General features: G+C 37.7%; 1 protein-coding gene across 2 annotated transcripts in view; it reads right to left on the bottom strand.

Moving 5' to 3' along the window:
• Positions 1 to 2288: 2288 nt before the first annotated feature.
• Positions 2289 to 24385, bottom strand: part of HPSE (heparanase) — a 33005-nt gene continuing 10908 nt past the window's right edge. The window contains exons 2-12 of one of the 2 annotated variants that reach the window (XM_029235179.1): positions 23777 to 23922; positions 21903 to 22028; positions 17043 to 17216; positions 14808 to 14976; positions 14444 to 14491; positions 13843 to 13936; positions 13292 to 13398; positions 12056 to 12170; positions 9061 to 9179; positions 7745 to 7891; positions 2289 to 3111 (exon numbers count right to left, since the gene is read on the bottom strand). In XM_029235179.1, coding sequence (XP_029091012.1) covers positions 2952 to 3111; positions 7745 to 7891; positions 9061 to 9179; positions 12056 to 12170; positions 13292 to 13398; positions 13843 to 13936; positions 14444 to 14491; positions 14808 to 14976; positions 17043 to 17216; positions 21903 to 22028; positions 23777 to 23922 — 1405 coding nt within the window. In that variant the 3' untranslated portion in view covers positions 2289 to 2951. The remainder of the gene's footprint in view (positions 3112 to 7744; positions 7892 to 9060; positions 9180 to 12055; positions 12171 to 13291; positions 13399 to 13842; positions 13937 to 14443; positions 14492 to 14807; positions 14977 to 17042; positions 17217 to 21902; positions 22029 to 23776; positions 23923 to 24385) is intronic. The other variant, XM_029235180.1, reaches the window with a different exon arrangement.

Here is a 24385-nt window from a genome sequence, read left to right as displayed (position 1 = left end):
GCAGAAAATAAATATATTTGATTGATTAAATAAATTAATGAAATCATATGGGCTCAAAAAGTCTCACTAATGTGACAGGCAAGAAGCTTCCTCTAAAAAAGTTTTAAAAAACCCCATTTATTAATAATGCATTTAATATTCATTAATATACAACTGAGAGCATTCCTTTCTTCACATAACTATGCCCCTGTTCTTCATATAACCACCCACCACAGTAAAAACTTTCTAGTGATAATTTAAAAAAAATTTTTTGAAGTTATCAGGCAATACTTTTTGAGGTTTGAAACATCACTCAGTTTTTCTGTATACTCAAAATCAAACTACCTAAGCTAGTTTCAAATTTGAACGTTCTTCTCTGTCATTAAGGAAACATCTGAATGGCTACTGTGTGCCAATGTGCTAAGCATAGGGAATACAAAGATGATTAAGATATTGAACTTCTTTCTTGTAAGCTTAGAGTCAAGTTAGAAAGATATATGGACACAATTTAGATGTATCATAAGTGCCACAGTAAATGTCCAAACTGCTATAGGAGCAAAAAATATGACTAAAGCTACTTGAATGATAGGGGAGGCATTGAAACTGCTGTTGGAGCTGGGTCTTAATAAACATAAAAGTTTGCCACATAGAGAGGAGAGGTAGAAGAGTCCAGGTGGAGAGGAGAAAGAGCAGTACCGAAGTTACAGGAGCAAAAGGTAAAAGAGGCTGTGTGTCTGGACTGCTCAACCGATGTGTGGGTGGAGAGCAGAATTCATGGGGAAAGTAGCAAGAATTGAGGCTGAAGAAAACAGCAGGTGCCAGGTTATGGAGGACCTTATATGCTATAGGAAATGGAGAGCCATTTTAATTTTTAAGCAAACTTTAAGCAAAGTTTAAGAATTTTAAGCAAAGTCAGGAAGAACAATTAGAAAATTATTACAATAATACAAGTGAAAAAATGGGCCTTGAATTTATTAAGTGAAGGAGGGGTTAGGGAAAAGAAAAATAGATAGGTCCGAACACTGATCATGATTGAATCTACATGATGAGGGAGGAAATCGTGTTTGTGTCTGATGATCTCTTTTCTTCAAGGTCAAGTTGGCATGGGGGAGGCTGAAAGGACAAATAAAGGTAGGAGGTATAAACAAAGTGGTGAAGGAAACAAGGGATCTGTAGGCTTAAGCTTTATTGAAAGAATAATCAAGGACTTCCCTGGTGGTGCAGTGGTTAAGAATCTGCCTACCAATGCAGGGGACACGGTCTCAATCCCTGGTCCGGGAAGACCCCACATGCTGCGGAGCAACTAAGCCCGTGCTACAACTGAGCCTGCGCTCTAGAGCCCGCGAGCCACAACTACTGAAGCCTGCGCACCTAGAGCCCTTGCTCCACAACAACAGAAGCCACCACAATGAGAGGCCCGCGTGCCGCAATGAAGAGTGGCCCCTGCTCGCCACAACTAGAGAAAGCCAACGCGCAGCAACGAAGACCCAACACAGCCAAAAATAAGTAAATAAATTAAAAAACAGAAAGAATAATCATGCAATATTGAGGTTATAAAAGTTACTTTATTTCAAATGTGAAAATATAAAAATTACTTACATATAAAATGTAAGGGTATTAAAACATCCAAACTTTAAGTTTCAGCTTTAGTTCCTTATAAATGTACTTAATTGATGACAATCTTCATAGCAGGCATAAATATAAGGAGAATTATATTTCTAAGAATTAAGACACAGGAGAAAATAATACATTCTGTTACTGATAAAAGCACAGAACAGTAGTGGTCAGTGTTATAGACTTCCCAACACCCTCTCCATTCCAAAAGATTATTAGGAGACAATTGGAGGAATCTCATTGATGGTGGCAGTGACTGGGGAGAATGGCCATGCGACCATGACACGAGGAGGCATGAGGAGAGTTTTGCTGAGAGAACCTCTGAGAAAGGGTCCTTCAAAAGTCTATGAAGGAGACAGAAAAAATTGCTCATCTTCTTTCTCTGGCTGCTGCCAGGTCTGAATGGGCCCATGGAGTAGCTACAGCCATAGTGAAACCAGCTCGAGAATGAAGCCAATACTAAAGGTGACAGAGCAGAGAGATGGAATGAAACCGATTCCTTGATGACATACTGAGCAGTGGAGCTCACCCTACTTGAACTTCTTGTTATGTGTGATTATAAACGTGTGGTGGTTTAAGCCATTCGAATCAGGGTTTTCTGTTACTTGCAGCCGACTAAAACAAGAATTTAAGGTAGATTAAAGGTAAACATTAACAGATGCTTACAAAGTATTGAATTAAATTTTCTCCTCTTGGTAAATCAATTTCACTTACAGTCAGTTTTTATTCCATTTGAAGTTTACATAATCCCTTCCCTCCAAATTGCCATTAATCGTTTTTTTTTTTTTTGTGCTATCACGTCTAACCATCTGTCCTCTCACACAGTATTGCTGACAGAGACAAACAGAACAGAGGGAAGTGAAGCAGCAGCTGAATTTAGCTCTCTGTTAAGCTGCAAAGAGATTGTCTCTCTTTTATAGATGATTTGAAGGTTGTGGTAGTAAACTTTTTCTGACAGCAGCCCTATGGGAGGAAAGCATATGGAGGAAAGAATCTGACAATCTTCTAATAACTGTTTTTTTTTTAAATAAAAACAACTAAACACTTTCTTAAAACTAATAATATATCCTTCACTTACTTGCCCCCTGGCTGTACTGGGAGTATTTATATACATTTTTAATAATCTTAAATAAAAATAGTACATGCAGAATACAAACATAGTGTTTGGAACTAGGTATTACTATTAACAGTGGTCTACTTAGAACAAAATACTGTGCTAATCTAGCGCTGAGAGTGTCCTAGTGGCCCTAAAGCAGTCACCAGTTCATCTGCTTGCCTTCCTACAGCCTGAGTTTTGCTTTCCTCTTATCAATGCACTTGAAAAATTCAGTCTCTGGGCTAGTATATGTCTTTCATTTTCAGATGCAAGCAGCAACTTTGGCATTTCTTATCACAAAAAATCCATATGAGAGAGCTGGCAGGCCCAGTGAACTTCCTGGGCGGAGAGGTTTTTCTGTCAAAGCTGGCAGGGTTTGGTCATCCACCATCTTCAGAGTTTGACCATTGAGCTGGACAGATCTGCAAAGGGGAAAGATACGTCCAAGTTAGCCAAGTTGTGTGCCTTCCATCTACTCTATAAAAGTCAGGAGATCTTTTTAAGACCAAAAAATTTTTCTGTGGCAGTTTATGTTATATAATTTGTATTTGAACACTATGTCAGTTAAACATCTGACCTAGATGGTCTTTAAGCTGCACTGGTAGAGTTGAGCAGTTGTGACAGAAACCATATGGCCTGCAAAGCCCCAAATATTTACTATCTGGCCCTTTACAGAAAATGGAACACATGTAACCCATACTAGGCAAGATGATGGAGTTATAAAAAGAACGAAGATGACATACTTCTGGATCTGCAGCATTTTTTTGGATGGTAAGAAACTGAAAACATTTTTATATAAAGCAAATATATGGAATGGAGTGTGAATTTCATGAATTTAACATACAAAATGACAGTCAATTTCCCATTTGTAACTATGTCCATAAACCCTCTTACTCCCCTTTTCCCAGGAGGTATGCATTCATTTTCTTAAATTGTTAAGCTATTTTGGTAGAATGTATATTGCTGTGGTGAAGCAAACACAGATTCCAAAAAAATTATGTTTTCTTTGCATCTCACTGTTGGAATTTAAAATCAAAACTGAGTCAAAAAATGGAAAAAAAATTAAAGACAAGTATTATTTCTTATGCATATTTATTGTTATTTAAGTCAAATTAATACGTGCTTACAGCAATAAATCTCATATAAACAAGAGCTTATGAAGAAAAGCTTTAATCTGCTTTTAGTTCTGCTGATAGTTACTTCCATAATCCAAATGATGCTTTTATCTCTATTATCTTTTTCTTAAATGCTTTTTACATTATGAAATTTTTATATATGAAAAAAGTTTTTTATTGTTGAAAATTTAGATTACTGTCAGAGTTTATCTATGTCATGTATATAATACATGTAACAGTACCTTGTATATAGTAAGCACTGTAAAAGTATTATCTATCATCATTATTCAGATAAATATAACAAAAGCAACCTGTTAACTCATCATAACCATTTTTAAGATTTTGATGTATATTTATTCATCTCTTTTCTATGTATGTATGTACATACATGTTTTCATTTAGACAAAAATGAGCATACAGTATATAGTCTCTTAAAAGTTGATTCTTTTTCCTGTAACACATTCTAACATTTGTTCACACCATTAAACATTCATCCACTACATCATTTTAATGGCTGCACAAGATTCAGTTGTATGAGCATATTAGTTTATTTACTTAATTGTCTAATGTTAGACATTTGATTGTTTCCAATTTAACATTATTATAAAGTTTTCTTTTTTTTCTTTTTTTTTTTTTGCGGTACGCGGGCCTCTCACTGTTGTGGCCTCTCCTGTTGCGGAGCACAGGCTCCGGACGTGCAAGCTCAGCGGCCATGGCTCACGGGCCCAGCCGCTCCGCAGCATGTGGGATCTTCCTGGACCGGGGCACGAACCCATGTCCCCTGCATCGGCAGGCGGACTCTCAACCACTGCGCCACCAGGGAAGCCCCTAAAATTTTCATTTTTAAAGATCTCTCACACTCTATCCTAAGTATCAGTCAGCAGAAAAACTGGTTTCCATTTAACCTTGGTTAAATGCCCAGCTCTGGGCTCTGTGCCTAAAGATGTGATAAGATAACCATGGCTGTGCTGGAGGCTAATAAGCCTGCATAGCTGTTACACTCAGCCCACATGCACCCAAGCTTTATCTTAGCACCTATATCACAGCAGTTCCTGGATGGGGTGTGGGAGGAAACGCCATGACCACCATCAGGAAACCACAGACAAAAACAGGCCTTGAAAACATCTCTAAATGGTGGTAGTAAGACCTCTTCTGCACGAAATTGAAGACCATTACAAGGGTACACAAAAAAGTCTCAGAAATGCTTTAGGAGAGGCCACAGAGTTTAAAGGTAAGTCTGATCATTGTAAATTAATACTGCTCTGGGTTAAGATGATGAAACATGGGCAAGATAATCCATCTGGCTATACTGTTTAATCACCTATAAATATAGCTAAAGGATGCTATCAATATACTGAGTGTAACCTTAAAGCACACAGAATATTTCCTCATCAGGCTGGGCAATGAAGGTAGGGCTTTTTTTGAGGGTAGTACCTTGTTTTATATTTTTAAGTCAGTAACATGATGACAAGAAATAGAAGACATGCTTGTCACGTTTCAGATAAATAGAGCTAGAAGGAATTAGCAAGCAACAGATTTGGCAAAATTGGCGATGCTGGGCAAAATTTATCTGAGATAACTATAAAATACTGTTTTTATGTTAACATATATTCACTTCAAATATTTATTAAAAACTTACTATGCAGGACCTTCTATGGGAACTATACAAGTTATTCAAGTAAAAAATAATTTTTTAAAGGTGATTATTATTTAACCCTCTGAGGTCATTAGCGTGAGCAAGTGTGCAGACTGTGCACTCATCAAACTTATCTGCGATGCTTTTGCAACATTTTAAAGAGGGAAAAATATAAGTAATATATACTCATCAAAGAGAACTTAGGGTAATAAAACATTATGCACAATTTCACCAATTTTCCAAGTATAAAGCATGAAACGTGTGATAAGAATGCAACAGGGTCTGGTAAATATAGCAAAGAGAAGAATCATTGAAGAAATTGGGCATATTTAGCCTGGAGAGAAGACAGTCCAATTGTCCTTCAAATATCTGAGAGTTATTCTGGAGAAAAGGAGGTATTCAGCATTGTTCCAGATTAATAGTAGCAAACTCAAACGTCCTCAAGGGCCAAGGAAGTTATGTGTGCCAGTGCAGTAGGACAGGCTTAAGACACAGCAGGGTCACGTAGGGACTAAGGAGCACAGAAAGATGAATGACCTGTCTAAAGTAAACAACCCCAGTTCAACTCCATTGAATTGGGAAAACATCCCAGAGCTGCCAGAGCACCTATTTTCAAAGAAAAGCTAGAAATCCAGATACTTTAGTAGTTGTCAATTTTTACAACATTGACAACTAACTAAAAATAAAAATTAACACAGAACGTATGCCAACCTCCCCTAGCAGAAAAAGAGAAAAAAAAAATCCTCTAAACCCACTTGTCCACAGGCATGAGGTATAGTTTCCATCCTCCGTTCTAGAGAATAGAACTAAGAGCAGCAGATGAAAGGCTTAGAGGCTCACTTTATCCTTGCCACAGAAAGCAGTCGCCAGCAGAGGCTGCGAGATCCAACAGAGGAGGAATCAAACAGAGCTGAATGGCCTTAGATACCCATCTAAAATGACCTCTTAAAACACTTCTAATTCTGCAACTATTATTCAACGACTTCAGAAAAGCTTTTCTCTTATCAGCCTCAGACAGAAATATGGAAAAATAGCCACTTCAAAAAGGGTCAAAACCCAAATAGAGAAAAGTATCTGTTATCCAAATATACATTATTTACAATAGGGGAAAAAAAAGGTTTAAACAGTAGGAAAATAAGTAAACCATGGCATTTTATAAAACATGCAGCCCATTTAGAAGTCTACAAAGGCTATATATGGAAAGATACTTTGGGAAACTTGTGGGTTCCCCTTCACTTTTTCCTATTAGAGGTTGTATGATTACAGTTATAGTAAAATAAAGGATAGGGAAAAAATAAAGTAATGGTACCCAGTGTTAATAATGCTTGTCTATGGGGGATAGGACTTTGGAGAAAGCATGTTTATGGTACTTTTTCCGGTTCTGAGGCTGTCACTGAAAACATCACTCATAGAGCATTTGCAAAGATGTGAGGAGGTAGTAAGAATTTTGTAATCTCAATTTTTTATGCTTTAATGTGAGAATAGCCATGATGGAAAGAGCCCCTTCCAACACACAATGAATTTTTATTTTAATTAATTAATTTTTTTGGCTGCACTGCACAGCTTGTGGGAGTTTTAGTTCCCTGACTAGGGATTGAACCCGTACCCCCTGATTTGGGAGCACGGAGTCTTAACCACTGGACCATGGGGGAAGTCTCCTTCCAATACATATTAGACAGAAATCTTACAATGTTTGTGTGCCTAACTCTTAAAGGCTTACGGTCATTCTTGGGTATTCTGTTGGATTACAGGCTTTTGTAAGATATTCAATGACAGGCTTTTATAACTAAAATGTATTAGAACCAACTTTAAATAATTCACCTAAAAGGCACATTTCTGACCACTTTTTTCTTACTCTAACCAATAAAAAAACTACTCTGATACCATAAGAGACCCACACCCAGCTCGCACCATATAATATTTTACAACAACTCCTATGCCTTTATATAGCAATTACATATAGGTATTTTTGTTTTAGTTACCAAGAATTATGTCTTTTTGGAGCAAATAATCTAAATGCATTGAGTGGATCTTGATATATCAAGTTGCTCTGAAATGAAAACATTTCCCTGAGATAACTGCTAGTTTGTGGTCCCATTCCTCCGCTTTGGACTCTCTGAATGAATCACACTTGTATTAGCATGTATTCATATGTAACTTCCTGAATATTAACAATTGTTAGAACTTGAAATAGTTGACTTTTTTTTTTTTTTTTTTGCTCCCTATCAACACATGGTATTCTGACAAACACCAATAAAATTCACTTTTGGTGAAAGTTTGAAATGAACCAAGAAAATTACTCACTTGGAAAATAAGCCACTGGGTCCTGAAGGTTTTATGAGGTATTTGTCCACTTGCTTGTCAAATAAGTGATGTGGTAACCGCAAGCGCTTGGTGACATTATGGAGGTTTAAGGCATACAGAGTTAAATCTCCTTCTTTATACCTTGGGCTAAAAGCAAATGGATTAACTCAATAAAAATATTTATCTAATTTAAGCAATTGAATAGTTGATTAAAAATATAGTCATGGATAATACTAAGTATTAGTATCTATAGTGATGATGGGCCCTCTTTGTATCCTTCCATTTATGATAATATTAGGCTACTGATGTGGTCCTATTTTGAAAACATGATAAAAATATTGCTGTTCACACTGCCATTTTCTGGGCTTTAGCACTTTGAGATCTTTGCTGCTTTGCTAGGCTGCGTTGTGAGGAAGCCAGTCAGCCCATATGCGTTCAAACATAGGGAAGTTAAATGGTAAAATGGAAATTTTCAGGGTTCATGTGAATTCCTAATATAAACCATATAAACCCAGGCTTTTCCTAACCTTATGAAAAGGCTGAAACAAATAAGAAAATTAAATCTACTGACACTTTTCAGAATTTTTCCACCTAAACCATTCCCCCACTTATTCCTAATGGGGCTCACTACCCAGAAACAGAGTTTCCACTCACTGAAACTGGAAACAGTGTGTAGATTTTGTAGCTAGAATTAGCATTTTAATATTATTCTATTAGGAAAGACAGACTGAAACTAAAAAGAGAAAAATCTCAGACTTAGGAACATTTTTCCTACCTAAGGCCAGAGTACTGGACTACAAAAGTCTCTATGGCCTCTCAACTCCAGAAACTGGGTTGAAACTTTTGAAAACATGAGTGTTATTGGTGTTATTGGTGTCATTTTAATTCTTCTTCTTTATTAATCAGATATGATGCAAAGGGATAAGTATACTCATGTAATTATTCATTCATATGAGTTCATATTTTATTCATTCATAGCCATTCAATTGATTAATCATTCATACAAAATTGGTTTTATGTGCTTCATTTGTATCATTATTTATTTAAATTCAGGATATATTTTCATTATGGATTGTGATAATTAAATCATTGTACAAATCTTTGCTGGACTGCAAATGCCTATGTTTAACCTTTTTTTTTTTTTTTTTTAGCTAGACTCCTCTGGCACCATATCACTATGAGAATGAAAAGAAATGAAGAACAATGACACACCTTAGACCCACTGTATAGATAGAAGACAACAGGTGTTAGAGTAGGAAGTTGTGTGCTTACTAATTAAAACTTGTTGACTGGTAAAGGGCATCTTACACACTTACTGGTTGATGTTTGTGCAATGAAGATATACTCGAAGTTTGTTTCTGTCTGGACCTTTCACACTTGCCATTAACACATTGGTGCCCACCAGTTTCTTGAACAGAAGAGAGAGCCAATAATCCTAGTTGTAGTGATTGGGGAGGGGAGGGACAAAAATAAATCTTTACTTACTCTTTAACAAAAACAGTGTCAAGCAAATAGTTATCCTACAAAGAGTATCACTGTTATCCTAGAGCTATTTTAAAAGGATTCATCTTTTGGTCTGCATTACCACCACTAATCTGAGGGCAATATCTTGTTTGCTGCTTTTTATCACTGGAGGACTACACTTCCACAATTCAGAGTGCTAGGAGATAAATCTCAAGGATGTAACTCATTGCTCAGAGACAGTCTAAATAATCTTTGTTGTCAATCATCCAAGAATTCAAAGCTCAAAGCAAAACTTTTAGATATAGACACACACACTCACATACACACACACACACACACACACACACACACACATACAAAGCCAAGTTTTAAAAATAAAACTTCTGTTTAAGAGACTAAAACAATTTCCTCTGAAACCTTATAAACCCCCAACCCCTGCCCAATAAGGCAGTGCATTAGGCAGTGACCATCACTAGCTATCAAGGTCAAGAAAAGAGACAATCAGACATTATGTGTCTCTTGATGGAAGCACACACCATCACCTATGAAGAATTCTTGCAAAACAAAAAACCCCACAAAAATCAAGCCTCTGGGTCTAGCTACCAGTTTACAGGAAATACAGGGGACAGAGGAACATGCTAAATGATACCACAGAAATAAATTTAGCAAAATCCAGAATGTGGGAAACACTATATAACATTACCTGGTTTCTTAATAAATTCCAAGGGACAAAAAAAAGAGAGCGAGAGAAAACTTAAAGATTAACAGACTTAAGAGATATAATAAATACAATATATGGACCTTGTTTGGATTCTGATGTGAATAAACCAACAATTAAAAACTTTTGTGACTGGGGGGTGGGGTGGTGGTGTGATGAATTGGGAGATTGGGATTGACAGGTATACACTGATGTGTATAAAATGGATGACTAATAAGAAACAAAAAAAACAAAAAAAAACCATTTGTGACAATAAGGAAAATGTGAAACACTAACTAAATATTTAATGATACTGAGAAATTATTGTTCATATTTTAAAGTATGATAATTATATTTTGTTATGTTTTTACAAAGGAGATACATACTGAAATACTTATGGATAAAGTGGTATACCTGAGATTTGCTTAGAAGTAATCCAGTAGGTGGGAGGTAAAGAGTGGGTACAATTATGGATTAAACAACATTAGGGCTTCATATACTTTTCTCTCTACTTTGAAAATTTTCATAATAAAAAGTTTTGTTTTTTTTTTAAATCCACTCAATATATATATATACCCCAACCCTTCCTTCTTGAGCTTGGGTAAGGTAGACTCAACAGGCAAACAGCTTTTGTTTCTCTGCTTAACTTCAAAATTCTTACTGAAGACAAGAAGAGAATCAATTAAATGTTTTCAAAGGAGACGTAGCATGGTTCCATGACTTGGGGTAGAAAGGAAGCAGGCTCAGAGCCAGGATTTGTACAGGATTCTTTAGAGTAACAATGAGACAGCTGTGTGACCTCCAGCAAATCACACAAGCTCATCTCAGTTTGAACTTCCTCATTTGAAAAATGGATCTAAGATACCTTCCTTGCCACCTTCCAGGACTGTTTTGCGAATTCCCTGGGATTCTGCAGATGTCAAAGGTACCATTTACTCTTGCAAGTTTTTCTAGCTGACTTGTGAACCTTGAGGAGGAAGTATATTTAGCACATATACGAAGAATTCTTAAGCCAAAAGTTTATGTTTGGCTGAGAAGCTTTAGATAACATCATAAATAGCTGGTACTACTTACAAAGAGTGACAGGATAAGCTGGCTAATTTCTAGGCATTGGACTCAAAGCAAATTGTGAAGAAACTGTTTATTTCTCTTCCTTGTTCAATGTCCATTTAAGAAGGGGCCAGTAGTAGATTTTGGATATTTGTCTAATGAAATGATCACATTTGGTTTAACTCATTTTATAAATGACTCATAATATACTTGGGGAAGATAGATTCCATTTTGTGCAAAGACATTTTGCTAAAAAATTTTTTTAGGTTATGAACAGTGTGCTCCATGAATTTGGACCACTATAGACTAAAAGCAATTTTGGGGGGAAATCTATCTACAAACCACAAAAGCCTAGCTTATATTTTGGCATGTGCTTTTTGCAGACTTTCTTAGCTTTCCTACAATGTTCAAGCAATTCCCTTAGGAATTATTCTTAGAAAATAGATATTCTCAAATGCTATTTTAGACTATAAAAATCAAGGTCATACTTCTCAGGCTATACCTATGCTATCCCAACTTTTAGATATATATATCTTCCAGGTGGCTTTTTAGATAGAAAGGCTATATTTCCTGATTTAGTACCAGATGTAGTTGGAGGTAGGGTGGAACTGAGACTTTACTCATAAATATCTTGAAGATTATTAACAAAATAGCCAATCGTATGGTGACATTTTTGAACAAATACATGGTACTAGCTTATTTTAAGTTAAATAAATTATGATTTCATGACAAAAATTTTTGAAACTTTCGATACTACAGGCAATTTTAACTTTGATTTACTTGGCAAAACATTTGATTCAAGTTTATCTTGTAAAATTGAAGTCAAAAAATTTCAAATTACTCCTTTTTAAAAAAATCCCACAACATGCCCCAAATAACCCACATTAAAAACATTATTTCTGGGTCTCAATTTCTTGAGACACAAAAAAGTTAGAATGAGTGATCTCTAAGGTTTCTTCTAATTCATCTGTCCATGGTTTGGCTACTTATTGAGAGCATTGAATTTATTGAGAGAATTGACTATTTATAAAAGTTTAATACAGGGGGCCCTTAGTATACTCTAACCTACTCACGATAATAGGAAAATAATGGTCACTTACAGGCAAAGGTTCAAAATTTTCATCCACTAAATGGTAGTTTCCAGCTCCGAAGAACACTTGCCTCATCACCACTTCTATGCCCATTCTGGCCGACAGGCCCAATTTATCCAGCCACCTGGAACAGAGTGAGGCCAAGCTTTCTTCAGATTTGGAAAACAAAATAACTCAGTTTTAACTATACACTATTCTGATTTATTCCTCCGTGTGGGAGGAATTGACAGGAAGCCAGAAGAGTAGTATTATCAATAAGGCATTCAGATGAAGTAGAGACTATCCTTCACTTCACATGTTCTCACACTTCTGCATGATAACAAATCCTAGAAGACTATTAATATGCTATAGGAGTCCCTATCAGGGTAGGACAACATCTACAAAGCAGAGTTGACAAATGCCCACACTTATAGACTTATACTCCGTCCTGTGGGATCCAAACCCGCCCTTCCCACTTCCACCCGCCGCCTCCCCACCCGCATTTCCATGGGAGGTCTGAAGAAAGGATTGCTGGTGGCCAGCAGCACTAAAATGCGAAATAAGTGAATCACCCCTAAGCTTTTACGGACACTTCCTCCCCCCGTGTTCAGTCAGTGGCAAAACACACATCTCCTTTCTTTCCTCTCCTCCTCATGCCTCCACAAGCATAAGGGATGTGTGCTCTAGTCGGGGCTTATAAGAATGAGGGTAGGAGAGGAAGAGAATAAAGCTCAATATGAGCATGTAGAACTATAGACTAAGAGTGTTAACTGAGTTATGAAATGTAAGTAAACCAGTTGGTTTTAAAGCAATCAAGTTTGTGGTGCTTGGATAAGGGGGTGATTTAGTAAATCTTTAAATTCATTGGTAGCCCCTCGGGTGCGACCTCATACTTTCAGGCTCGAAACTTCTTGGGAATCTATGAATAGAGCTACATGTACTCAGAATCCTTCTCAGAGTCAAGGCTCTTGATGCACTCTTTTACAATGTATTTCTTTAGAGAAAGGAATGCTTGACATATTTATGGGCCATAATTAAGGAACAAAACTTCTAAAGCAGTTCATTCATACAGTGATTAATTTGGGCACATGTTAAAGATGTCCAACCAACTTTAGTAAATCATTTTCTTGCAAAATCTGGCACAAACTTTGGAGCTCAGCCACAGAAACTGTCTTTGACCAGATTTTTGTCTGACGAGTTATTTCAACTGAACAGAAGAACAGGAGAATGCTATCTGGTCCTTGAGACAAGTGCAAATTCACTCACATAAAGCCAGCAGCAAAGGTGTTGGACAGCAAGGGCGCTCCACCCCCATACGCAGAGCTGGTCTCTCCTAACCAAACCTTCTTGTGGGGTCTGGTCTCCTCAACAGCCTACGTATGGAACAGGAAAGTCTCCACAGTAATTGCAAACAAGCTGACCAAATATGGTGCTGAAGATTATTCAATATTCAAAACCTTGCATTCCCAGATCCATCCGTTCAGTATAGTTACAAAATATTTTCGCGGTCATTTAGGTCTTGGGCAATTACCTTTTATTGGAATACTAGGTGTGGAAGGAATGTAAATAATCCCATTCTTTTCTTATGGACTCTGAGAGTTCACTCTACCAAAAGGCCATTGGAAGTATTTTTAATTTCCAATCAACATACATGGGTGAGACCCGATACTAAGGGGAACTGAAGGTGAATAAGACCTAGTGCCTGCTCTCTAAAATTGGAAAAACATGTAAATTTATATACCTGTAGAATTTAGGACTAGCTAGACTACAAAATAAGGACTCTGGTTTTACATTAAAAAGAATAAGAAGACTATTACCTGGAAAATTTTTTGCACAGATGAAATAAAAGTGTCCAGTACATCAGGGTTTAGAAAATCTTCTTTGGTAGCAATTCGCCCATTCAAGTAGTAGCTAAATTATTCAGAAAATATTCAGGAAAAAGTAACAAACTTTACTTTCTGCTTTTAAGTTAATTGGCCGCCCTTGCCCTCCTTTCTACTTCTTCCCACCCCTGTGCTATTAAAAAAAAAAAAAAAAAAAGCAGAAGATCTACTAAGGAGAGAACAAGATGGAAGGGGACCATTTATTCTGTCTTGAGAAAACATAGTCACAAATGCAGGTATTTGTGGGTTACCCATTCTTTGGCAAGCATATTAGTTTTAGCTACTATTAGCTACATCTATTCCATGACTTAAACGATAGTGTGCCTTGATCTTGTAGAAACTACCACGTTACTTAAAACAAGTTTAAATTTCTGTTTTATTAATGTTAAGATCCTAGTACAATGCTGCTTGAAACCGTTTCTTATCGGGAACTATAAAGTCAATTAGCAATTAAATGAAAACAATTTTTTGAAAACTAGGCAATAAGTAAAGCTAGCTTTACTTTCTCAGTATAAACAGTAGGAGACATACTTACTGATGCCATGTAACTGAATCAATCACTTCTCCCCCAGCCTTCAGGAAACTAGAAAAAAAAATCTATTATGTTATCACTTAATCCTTATATGAACAATAAATGCACAAGAGTTGTCTTCCCTAGAAATAGGCTGGTTACTACTTTAGGATAAAGCAACACAAACTTCCTAATTCTGATACAAATTTTATCACAGGTGCCATTTGCCCCCAAATCTTTGGTATTCTGAGCCAGTCAATGTTTCCTCTTTTGGTAAACCTTCTAGTCAGGCAACAAATTGTTTAATAACAGGTGGTTTATTGAGGATTCTCCACCAAAGAAAAATATTATATTTAAGAAAAGTGGTTCTGCTTCCTCTAGCTCTTACCTCTTCAGCATCTTAACAGTCTTTCCTCGAGGCTGGCCAACATCAGGACCATAGAGTTTTGCATTTTTGAAAGCAGATTTTCCTAGAAGTTTATGCAACTCCATAAAATCTTCTCCTAACTGCAATCCATCGATGAAAATACCAGCCTTCTTCCGGAAACTGTTAGGTTCTGAAAGACAGCAATTCTCAAAATAATTGCTTACCTAGAAAATTTTTTATTTAAAAGCAAACATAAAAGCAGCATATAAAAGCAATAGAGCATTTTTCATATTACAAAAACTTAGAATCCAAAGTCAAGGAAAGTAAAATCTCCAGTTATAAAGAAGATATTCCAGGAAAATAAAAATATAAGTTATATAAATGAAGTATTGGGGGTAATAAAACAGTTGGAAATTAATAATTGGGATATTAAACTAGTGGATATTTAGGAAATAGTCTGTATTCAGTATTTAATAACCTAATTTACTTAAAAAAAAAGATTGTGTGGGAGAAGACATTTAAAAACCTATTTCTACAATGTAATTAAAAGTCTTCCTGAGGGGCTTCCCTAGTGGCTTCCCTAGTGGCGCAGTGGTTAAGAATACACCTGCCAATGCAGGGACACGGGTTCGAGCCCTGGTCCAGGAAGATCCCACATGCCGCGGAGCAACTAAGCCCGTGCGCCACAACTACTGAGCCTGCGCTCTAGAGCCCACGAGCCACAACTACTGAAACCTGCACGCCTAGAGCCTGTACTCTGCAACAAATGAAGCCACCACAATGAGAAGCCCGCGCACCGCAAAGAAGAGTAGCCCCTGCTCGCTGCAACTAGAGAAAGCCCGCGCAGAGCAACGAAGACCTAACACAGCCAAAAGTAAATAAATAAATTTATTTTAAAAAAAAGTCTTACTGAGAATTATAAGTGCAAATTATATGTGCATGTGAATCTGGAAGTAGCAAAGCTGAAGGGAGGGGAGGGAGGCATGGAAAGTGTCCAATCTACTTCCCAAATTACCTTACTCTTCTCCTTCACCCCGGAAACCAGACCTTCCCTTTGCAAAATGGGACCCGGGGAAGAGGGGCACATGATGACACTCTTTTATCTTACTCTGAAGAGCAGGAGCTGGGGATGGGTAGGGTAGAAAAGTAGGGAAGGTGAGATGTACAGAGATGGGTAAGGATGGGTTCAGATATTCACATAGTTGCTGCAGTAAAGTTGTTCAGCATCTAACTAAGATATGGTTGCCTTGACCCTTCCTTTTATTCTGTTTTCAGTGCTTCAACTTGCCAGTTATCCTCAGTAACCCAATCCCAAAATCTGCTGCTAGACTTTATTATAATACATACCACTATAGACATGTATCACTTCTTTGCTTGCTTTCTGGTTGGTCTGCCTCCCTACCTCTAGAACAGAAGTCTCAAGAGAGCAGGGACCTCCTACTAGAGCCAGACTGCCTGGGTTCAAATCCTAACTCCTGTAAGATTCCTCTCACTGATAATTGCCCAGCATCACACAGCTATTGAGCTAAAATTTTTGTGCCTCTTTTGTCATCTATGAAATGAATGTCATAATTGTGTTCACCTCGGGGCAATTATAAAGATAAAATAAGCTAATACTTATTAAATGCTCAGAACAGTGCCTGGAATATAGTATGTGCTCATCATATTACTACATCTCACTTCCCATTTTATCTTCAGTTCCATCGGCTGATGTGTGAACAAAGCATTGTAAATATGTTTGAATGAATGTGGCTAATCACTAGCACTTTAGTTACAGTTTATAAGTTCCTTACAATAAAAGAATGACAAAGGAGACAATCAAGAGCTTGACCCAGGTAAGATTCTGTACCAGAACTTCTAGCTTGAACCCATTATGAGTGTTGGGATGGGGTTGCTGAGATTGACAAGTTGAGAACAGAGGAAGGAATGAAAAGGTAAAAGCAAACTGCTTGAGTCCAACCTGCCAAGCATAAGAGGTCTAGGTGACCCTGAAGATCTCAAGGGAACCAGGGAGCTGTGGAAGTGCTCAAATGTAACATAAACTGGGATTAACGATAGGTTCTGGGATACATAAGGAGTTTTCTGCCACAAGTAATTCCAAACTCACACCACTGAGCACTTACACAAATATTCCAAGGCAAAAAGCATGTTTGCTATTATTAAAAAGAAGGTCATAGATAGGAACAAATAATGCCAAAGTGGGGGAATCTCCTTATTATTGAAATGTTCCCCGGGCAGGGGCAGGGGAGCACTTACCATTGCCTAGTTCCCAAGAAATGTTATAACTCTTGGAAGAGCAGTAGTCCAGGAGTAACTGAGCATTGGAACTGTTCCAGTGCAAATCTGCAGTTCGTAGTAATGCATTTAGACCAAAGATCAGGTCAAGTCCTGAGCAACTGGCAAAAGTATACAGCATATCCACTGAGCTTCCTAAAAGAAAAATGTTGCCATTTCGTGGTTAGGTCAGCACCAGAGTGCCGAAGTGATGAAGGCCTCCAGATTTGTTCCTCATAACGAATTGCTATTTCTGTTGTTAAATGGAAGGAATTCCAATGAGTGCTTATAATTATGAATGAGTCAACAAAATTGGACTGGCAAATTAAAATATATATATATATATATATATATTACTTTATTTGCTTCAGCTGTTGAATCAAGTCCTATGGAAGGTACCAGAGGCTTTGGTCTGGCACTCGGGTTTTGTTCAAGTGACCTCAGGTGAACTGGGGAAACTGCAGTGTATGGCTCAGGGCTCAACACGCACAGGCCAGATTTTCATTAGTCAACACAAACCCCACTCTTCATAATCTAAATATCTCCACTCATAAACTCAGTCACAAAATAACTTGGTAACTTTGATTACATTTTTTTTAAGTTTTTGAAAAATTCATGTATATAATTTATTAATTCAAAATAAATGGAATTCTACATTAAAAAATTGGCCTAGGGCTGTGGTTTCCAAACTCTGCACCAAGGCACTCTGGGGAGTGAATTCACTGGTACGGTTTAGCAAATAAAAATACAGGACATCTAGCTAAATTTGAACTTCAGATAAATAATGAATAATTTTTAGTGTATGTCATGTGCATTATTTGAGAAATACAGCAAAGAAATTATTGTTTATTTGAAATTAAAATTTGACCAGGCAACCTTACTCAGAGGGGCACTGCAGGATCTTTTAAATTTGCAAGGGAATGCATCAACATCTGTTGGACATGATGAGAACTGTTACTATTAGGTTGTTCGGACCTAACAGCTTAATTGAAACTCTCAGGTATTTCTTTTGGGCTAGATGTGCTATGAAAAAAATTGAGTCACTAAGGAGTTATTAAAGCTTTGGAACTTTTGAACTCAGCTTTTTAACCATTAGCTAGCCTATAATCTCTTTTTGAGAGTGGCAGAAAGTATTTTTGAGTGTTTAAATCAGTTATTACCTGCATAGATCTGGTGATCTTAATGTATATTTAGAGTTATCTATTAAACAGAAATTCACTTCCCTAGTTTAAAAAAAAAATCTCTATCTATCTGGCAAACTTACACCCTTTCTCCTTCAACGTGGCTCTGTTTCTAAGTCTTCAGCCTGAACTACTTGGATTACCAGAGCAGTGAAACCCTAGGTTTAATACTGCACATAACGGCTGAGGGGCGGTAACAACACTAGCGAGCTATTTTAGGTGTTTTTGATATTTGCTGTGTCACCCACTTCCACAAACCTGCTGCCTATCATTAAGGTGTTACAGACATTGGGGTCTGAAAAGCTCTCTGAGTCCTAGCCTGTTCCTGGGATCTTAGGGCCACAGTGGAGGACAGCATGGGACTTTGGGATTATGGAGTCCTCCCCAAACCTCCACCCTCATTTTTCTATGAGGAAACTGACACCCAAAGAAATAAAGTGCTTTGCCCAATATCACATAGCTATTTGGTGACAGTGCCACAGTAATAGAGCCTGTAATAAAGGCCCTGTGACTGTCCTAGTCACAGTTATCTTTTAGACATATACTGCTAATCATGTTGTAGAAAGTGTCCTAAATCAGGAATCATAGATCTGAGCTCCCAGCCTCACTATCCCACTTATAGACTGAATGATCAGGAGTGATCCCTTTACCTGCATGAGCCCTGGCTACAGATCTACAATCCTGGAACTAGTACCATCAACCATCTACCTCACAAAACCAAGTTGAAATAGCACATGTGAAAACCCTTTGTAAGCCATAAAAAACTCTTACAGATATAAAGCACTATTATTGCCTAGACCTTCTACAAGGATTATGGCATTTTCAAGAAACATAGAATGTTTTCATTTTTGAGTATTTATTCAGCTCATTCCTTACTCTTCCTCTATTTCCACATTTTTCCAAAAACACTTTGAATTTAAGTAGCTTGCAATTCTATTATATGCCCTCTGTAACAGTAACATCTCCTAGAATAAGGGCTGTATATTACTGAGTTAAAATCCACTCTTAAAAATAAAACCCACCCAGCCTATTCCCTCCTCAAAATAAGAAAACTCACAGATAATTATCCAATTCCCAGTCATTATCCAATCTCTTATCTCTTACCGTATGAAAGGGTGGAAAGACCCCTGGAATGAAGACAATCTAAATGACACATTATACATTGGCACTGACTATTATACCATTTTTGTTTACATAAATGTGTCCAGCATCCAGTGTGGGAGTGGGATGATGAGGAAGAAAGGTGGAGAAGAAGGAGAAAAAAGGATTAGCTTATTAAATATTATTATTTTAATAAGGGAGTCCTCCTTTCTGTAGTCGCACTCAACATTATACCTGTAACATTGCTTCCTTTTCCTGCCCAGACAGGCTTACAGTGTGAATCTATATTCTCATGACAAATGTTTTTGTCATTTTCTACTTAAGTGAAACATACCATCCAATGGGTCCTGTAATTAGAAAATTCACCTATATCTTCTAGGACACCTGTTTTAAAGGTGCAGGCCATTAAGCAATTAACACAATAGACTTTTGCTATCTCTTCCATCGTATGATGTCGCATCATACGATGTTACTCAGGCATTACCAGCCTTAGCCACGGATGCAGAGCCATGTGTAGAGACACCTATTGGCTTCTTAGATAACCCTATAATGAGCTGGTGCCCAGACCAAACGCAGTAGATTTATTTTTTTTAAGACTTTTTTAATGTGGACCACTTTTAAAGTCCTTATTGAATTTGTTACAATATTGCTTCTGTTTTACGTTTTGGTTTTTTGGCCATGAGGCATGTGGGATCTTAGCTCCCCAACCAGGGATCAAACCCATACCCGCTGCACTGGAAGGCGAAGTCTTAACCACTGGACCGCCAGGGAAGTCCCATAGATTTCTATCTATATGTTTCTAATACATGCAGATTAAAATAGAAAATTTCAAATCAGAAGTCAAATATTTCCAAATACAAATTAACTACCTGTATTTGTTATACATTTTAGCATTGCCAGTAGGGTGGCTGGAATTGTACTGACCCAGCTACATAGTTAGTAAAAGAAGGGCTTTCCCCTGGTGCAGAAGCTATGAAGGCCCCAATCCCAAAGGCAGGAAAAAGGTGTTGAAAACCTACCATCTTGGTTCCAAAAAGATCATGTGAGGTAGCAAACATTTTTAAAGAAAAATTTAGGACTTCCCTGGTGGTGCAGTGGTTAAGAATCTGCCTGCCAATGCAGGAGACACGGGTTCAAGCCCTGGTCTGGGAAGATCCCATATGCCACAGAGCAACTAAGCCCATGAGCCACAACTACTGAAGCCCACGTGCCTAGAGCCCGTGCTCCACAACAAAAGAAGCCACCACAAAGAGAAGCCTGCCACTGCAACGAAGAGTAGCCCAGCTCGCCGCAACTGAGGAAAGCCCACGCACAGCAACAAAGATCCAACACAGCCAAAAATAAATAATTAATTTTAAAAAATTAAGGTAAATTGGCATATGTTTAAGATGACCAAGAAAAAAAGTATAAAGCTATAGATTACCTAATACCATAGGGTCTTTTCCTAGCAGGCCTATTTCAGATGATTAATTATAAATAAGGCCTTCCTGCTGTGGGTCTCTTGGACTTCTGTTATCCCTTTAATGGGATCTGAGAAGGCTCTGTCCTGCCAAATTCTGTTCAACCATAGATCATGTTATTAAACCGTTAGCATAGCTCCCCTCTGCCCTCTGCTTTAAAATTAATTTAGAGGACCACATTTTCTATTAGCATATAACTTATTTTCTGATTTCTTATGTGTTACTTTTTCCCTTACCTTGTAAATAAAAAATATAAAAATAAAAAATCCATTGTACACACTGGAATCTAGGTAGTGTATAGTAAAATCTTACAAAGAAATAATTTACTGTCAATAATGTACTCTTAGAAATGTTGACTAACCCAAACTAACTTCAAGATCATTTATTTTTCAAAAGCCAAAAGAAGACAGTTGTAGCGTATCTAAGCAGGTTATTTTCTTAACTGAGATCTGGGGCAACATCATCCCTTAGTTGGGTATAAAACATCAACGTTTGGATAAAAATATATTTCATAGTTAGATAAGGATTGCTTGTTTCAGTTGTTTGTGGTAAAGCCCTGCATGACATCATCCCATTTAAACACTGGAAAAGTGTTTCCATGAATGGAAATAAATTCCTGGTTAGTTGAGCTAGTCCTGTGTTTTCAAACCCACAGAGGAAAGAAAATGAGAAAGCTGCCCTGCCAGTGATATACAACACATCACTGGCAGGGCAGTGGCTGCTTCTTGGAGGGGAAACAGAATGCACAATGAGGTGTGAATGGTTTCACGTTTTACTCTTCACACTTTTATATTTTACTTTTACACAAGGAGTATATCCATGTCTTCCTTGACTTCCTAGTTCTTCAGAGCAGTAAAGGTCATTATTAGCTTGTGAATGAATGATTCTATATTTCACTCCGTGGCTAGTAGGCAAAGTCAGGAGAAGAAAAGTAAAAAACAGAAGTTTGGGGTTGAAGATTGCCCATTAACTCTTGCTAACATTTGAGGATTATGCAGCTTTACGCAACTGCTATAGGGCTTATTAGATTCAAGCCCAAGTTCAAGCCATCCAAATGTTTTGGGGGCTGGGACACTTGCAGGATACCTTTCATTTCTTACTTGAGTAGGTACTGTTCTTGAACTTTTTCTGATACTGTTCTCTGAGTAGCAATTGCTCCTGGAAGGGCCATTCCAACTTCAACCTCCTCTCCACATCAGAAGGGACGGATCCAGATTCGCAAATATCTGCAAATGGAGTAAAAAATTTAGAGGATCTATTTTCACAATGACACGGTTGAAATCCCATACACTTATTTAGTTAGCTATTTATGTGACTAAAGCAGGACAATTGAGTTTCTGGTTGTTAAGTGTAACATCAGAGAAGGGTACATTCTGCTATACATGTCAAATTTGCTGGCTAATCAATTGCCACAAAAAAACAGCCAAAGGGCAGGTTTCTGAAGAAACACTGGACATATACTGGACATAGATACATTGGACATAACTTCAAGTTATTTAACAATCCAGAAGGCTCCTCAGAAACCTGAAATTACTAGAGAACCCACCGGAAAAAAACATAGTTCTGTTCTCTTAAGGTTCACTTTCAACATACATAGAAATTTGTTTTACATGGACTATATCTGCTTTATGGTGATTTCCTCTTGCCAAATGGTAGGACAGGAAATGTTGACTTTTATTCCTTCAAATTTGGTATCATCAAAGCTCCTGAGACCACAACATGTGTACTTGGAAAATCCACCACTATCCTATCAGGCAGACTGTGCTTCCTTATCACAAGGCAGCAGGGCTGCTGGGGGCGGCTGTCAGGACTGGCTGACCCCCCAGTGACTTCCTTTCTGGGAAGCTGCACATTCTGGCTCTCTGACAGCGGGTGCCTCATCTACCCCTGTGCTCACAAAGGATGTTTCTGAAGCACTTGGATAACCCCAGTGATCCCCCCTCCCTACAGGATGAAGAAAATTGATGAGCAAAGGACAGTTTCCTATCTAAATTTATGGGACCTTTTGAATGCATATGACTGGTGAGAAAGGGCCAGGTCTAAATATATTCCAACCTGTTACACTAAGAAAACTCTCCTGCGTTTTTCTTTTTTTCTAATCACTATTCTATCAATTGGCACAGTTATTAATGGTTCTAAACACTTCCTAACTGCAGAAAATAAACAGAAGGAAATATGTAATATATAAAACAATAAAATATTGTTCATTTATATATATCATAATTCACTATTGTAATTCAATGATGTACATGGTTCTTTAATAACTGTTAAGATAATGATTTAGCTTCCATTTGATGTCTGTATAGCACTTATGAAAGACACAGGGCAAATCCTCGTGGCACCCCAGGGTGTTTCTCAGATGAAGCCCACAGACTCCCAATATCAGAATCACCTGAGGAGCCTGCTCAACTTGTAACCTAAGTTTGGAGCCCAAGAATCCAAATATTCAAACTCACCCCAGGTGATTATGTCTAGTCAATAAAGTTTGAGAACCACTGCCCAACAAATCAAGTCTTGAAATCCATTCTTAGAAGCAGAGCATATCTCCATGTCCCCTTATTACACCTTTCATCCACATTTTTTGGAATAAATGGGTTTTGATCAGTGCTGTGTCTTGAGCAGGAAATACTCTTTTTGTTTTGGTGCATTTCTACCCGCAGGTCCCTCTAGGCAGCTCTGTCCTTTTAGCTACAATCATTGTTCTGTTTACACCACAATTAACTCTCCCCTGCCCCAATGTTGTGTCCAGCACACCATCCCCCCTGCCCCAATGTCTCACATTCATGAAAACATCAGGAGGAGGAAACCTGCCCACCACTTCCTCCTTTTGTATAGGTGCCTCCACGGGTCCACTGGGAGCCCTTCATCTCTTATTAATTGTTAGATGTGAGCAATAGCTCTCCTCTGAGAATGCCCACGAGTGACTCAAGTTATCAAGTTAACTCAGATATATGGTTAATCTTTAAAGTTTCACCCTTGTTGACTTGAGATTGCCAGTAACTTCTCTCTTCAGAGGTTGGTTCCTTCTTGGGATCAAAAATGAGAAAGTCCGTCTTCGTGCCACCAAATCTCAGGTATGCGGGAGACAAACCTCTGGCCAAAGTACGAAGCTTTGAAGAACTGTTATAAAGACAAGCAAGAAATTAAAATTATTTTTTCCAAGACAATGCAGTCAAACAGATTTACTCCCTTCTCTCTTGGTGGACCCATTTCCTAATAGCTGTACAGGCCCTGGAGGGAGAAATATCGCTCTAACAGGGACATCGTCTCAATCGGAATCTTCCTAATTGCAAGACTGCTCTTCTAGGCACCTGAGAAAACTTGGAGCTCTGACTCGGGCAAGAGCTTATATTTCAACTTGACAAGCAGGATAATGTTCAGTACTTTCAAAAAATTCATAACCTTTTGTGATTCATGGAGGAAAAGAGGTGAGAGAGTGGAAAGATGACTCTGTTTCTTTGAAAAATAGATTGTCTTCAAAAATTTATGTTCCCAGAGAAGTCCATAAATGATTGGGAGTCCTCTTCATCTCCTTAACCAAGCCCCACCTCCACCCCAAGAAAAACCTTCCTTTTAAATTTAA

This window comes from Monodon monoceros, unplaced genomic scaffold, assembly GCF_005190385.1.
Source record: "Monodon monoceros isolate NGI ecotype Baffin Bay Population unplaced genomic scaffold, NGI_Narwhal_1 Super_Scaffold_20, whole genome shotgun sequence".
NCBI lineage: Eukaryota > Metazoa > Chordata > Mammalia > Artiodactyla > Monodontidae > Monodon > Monodon monoceros.
This window is presented reverse-complemented; position numbering and strand designations above follow the sequence as displayed.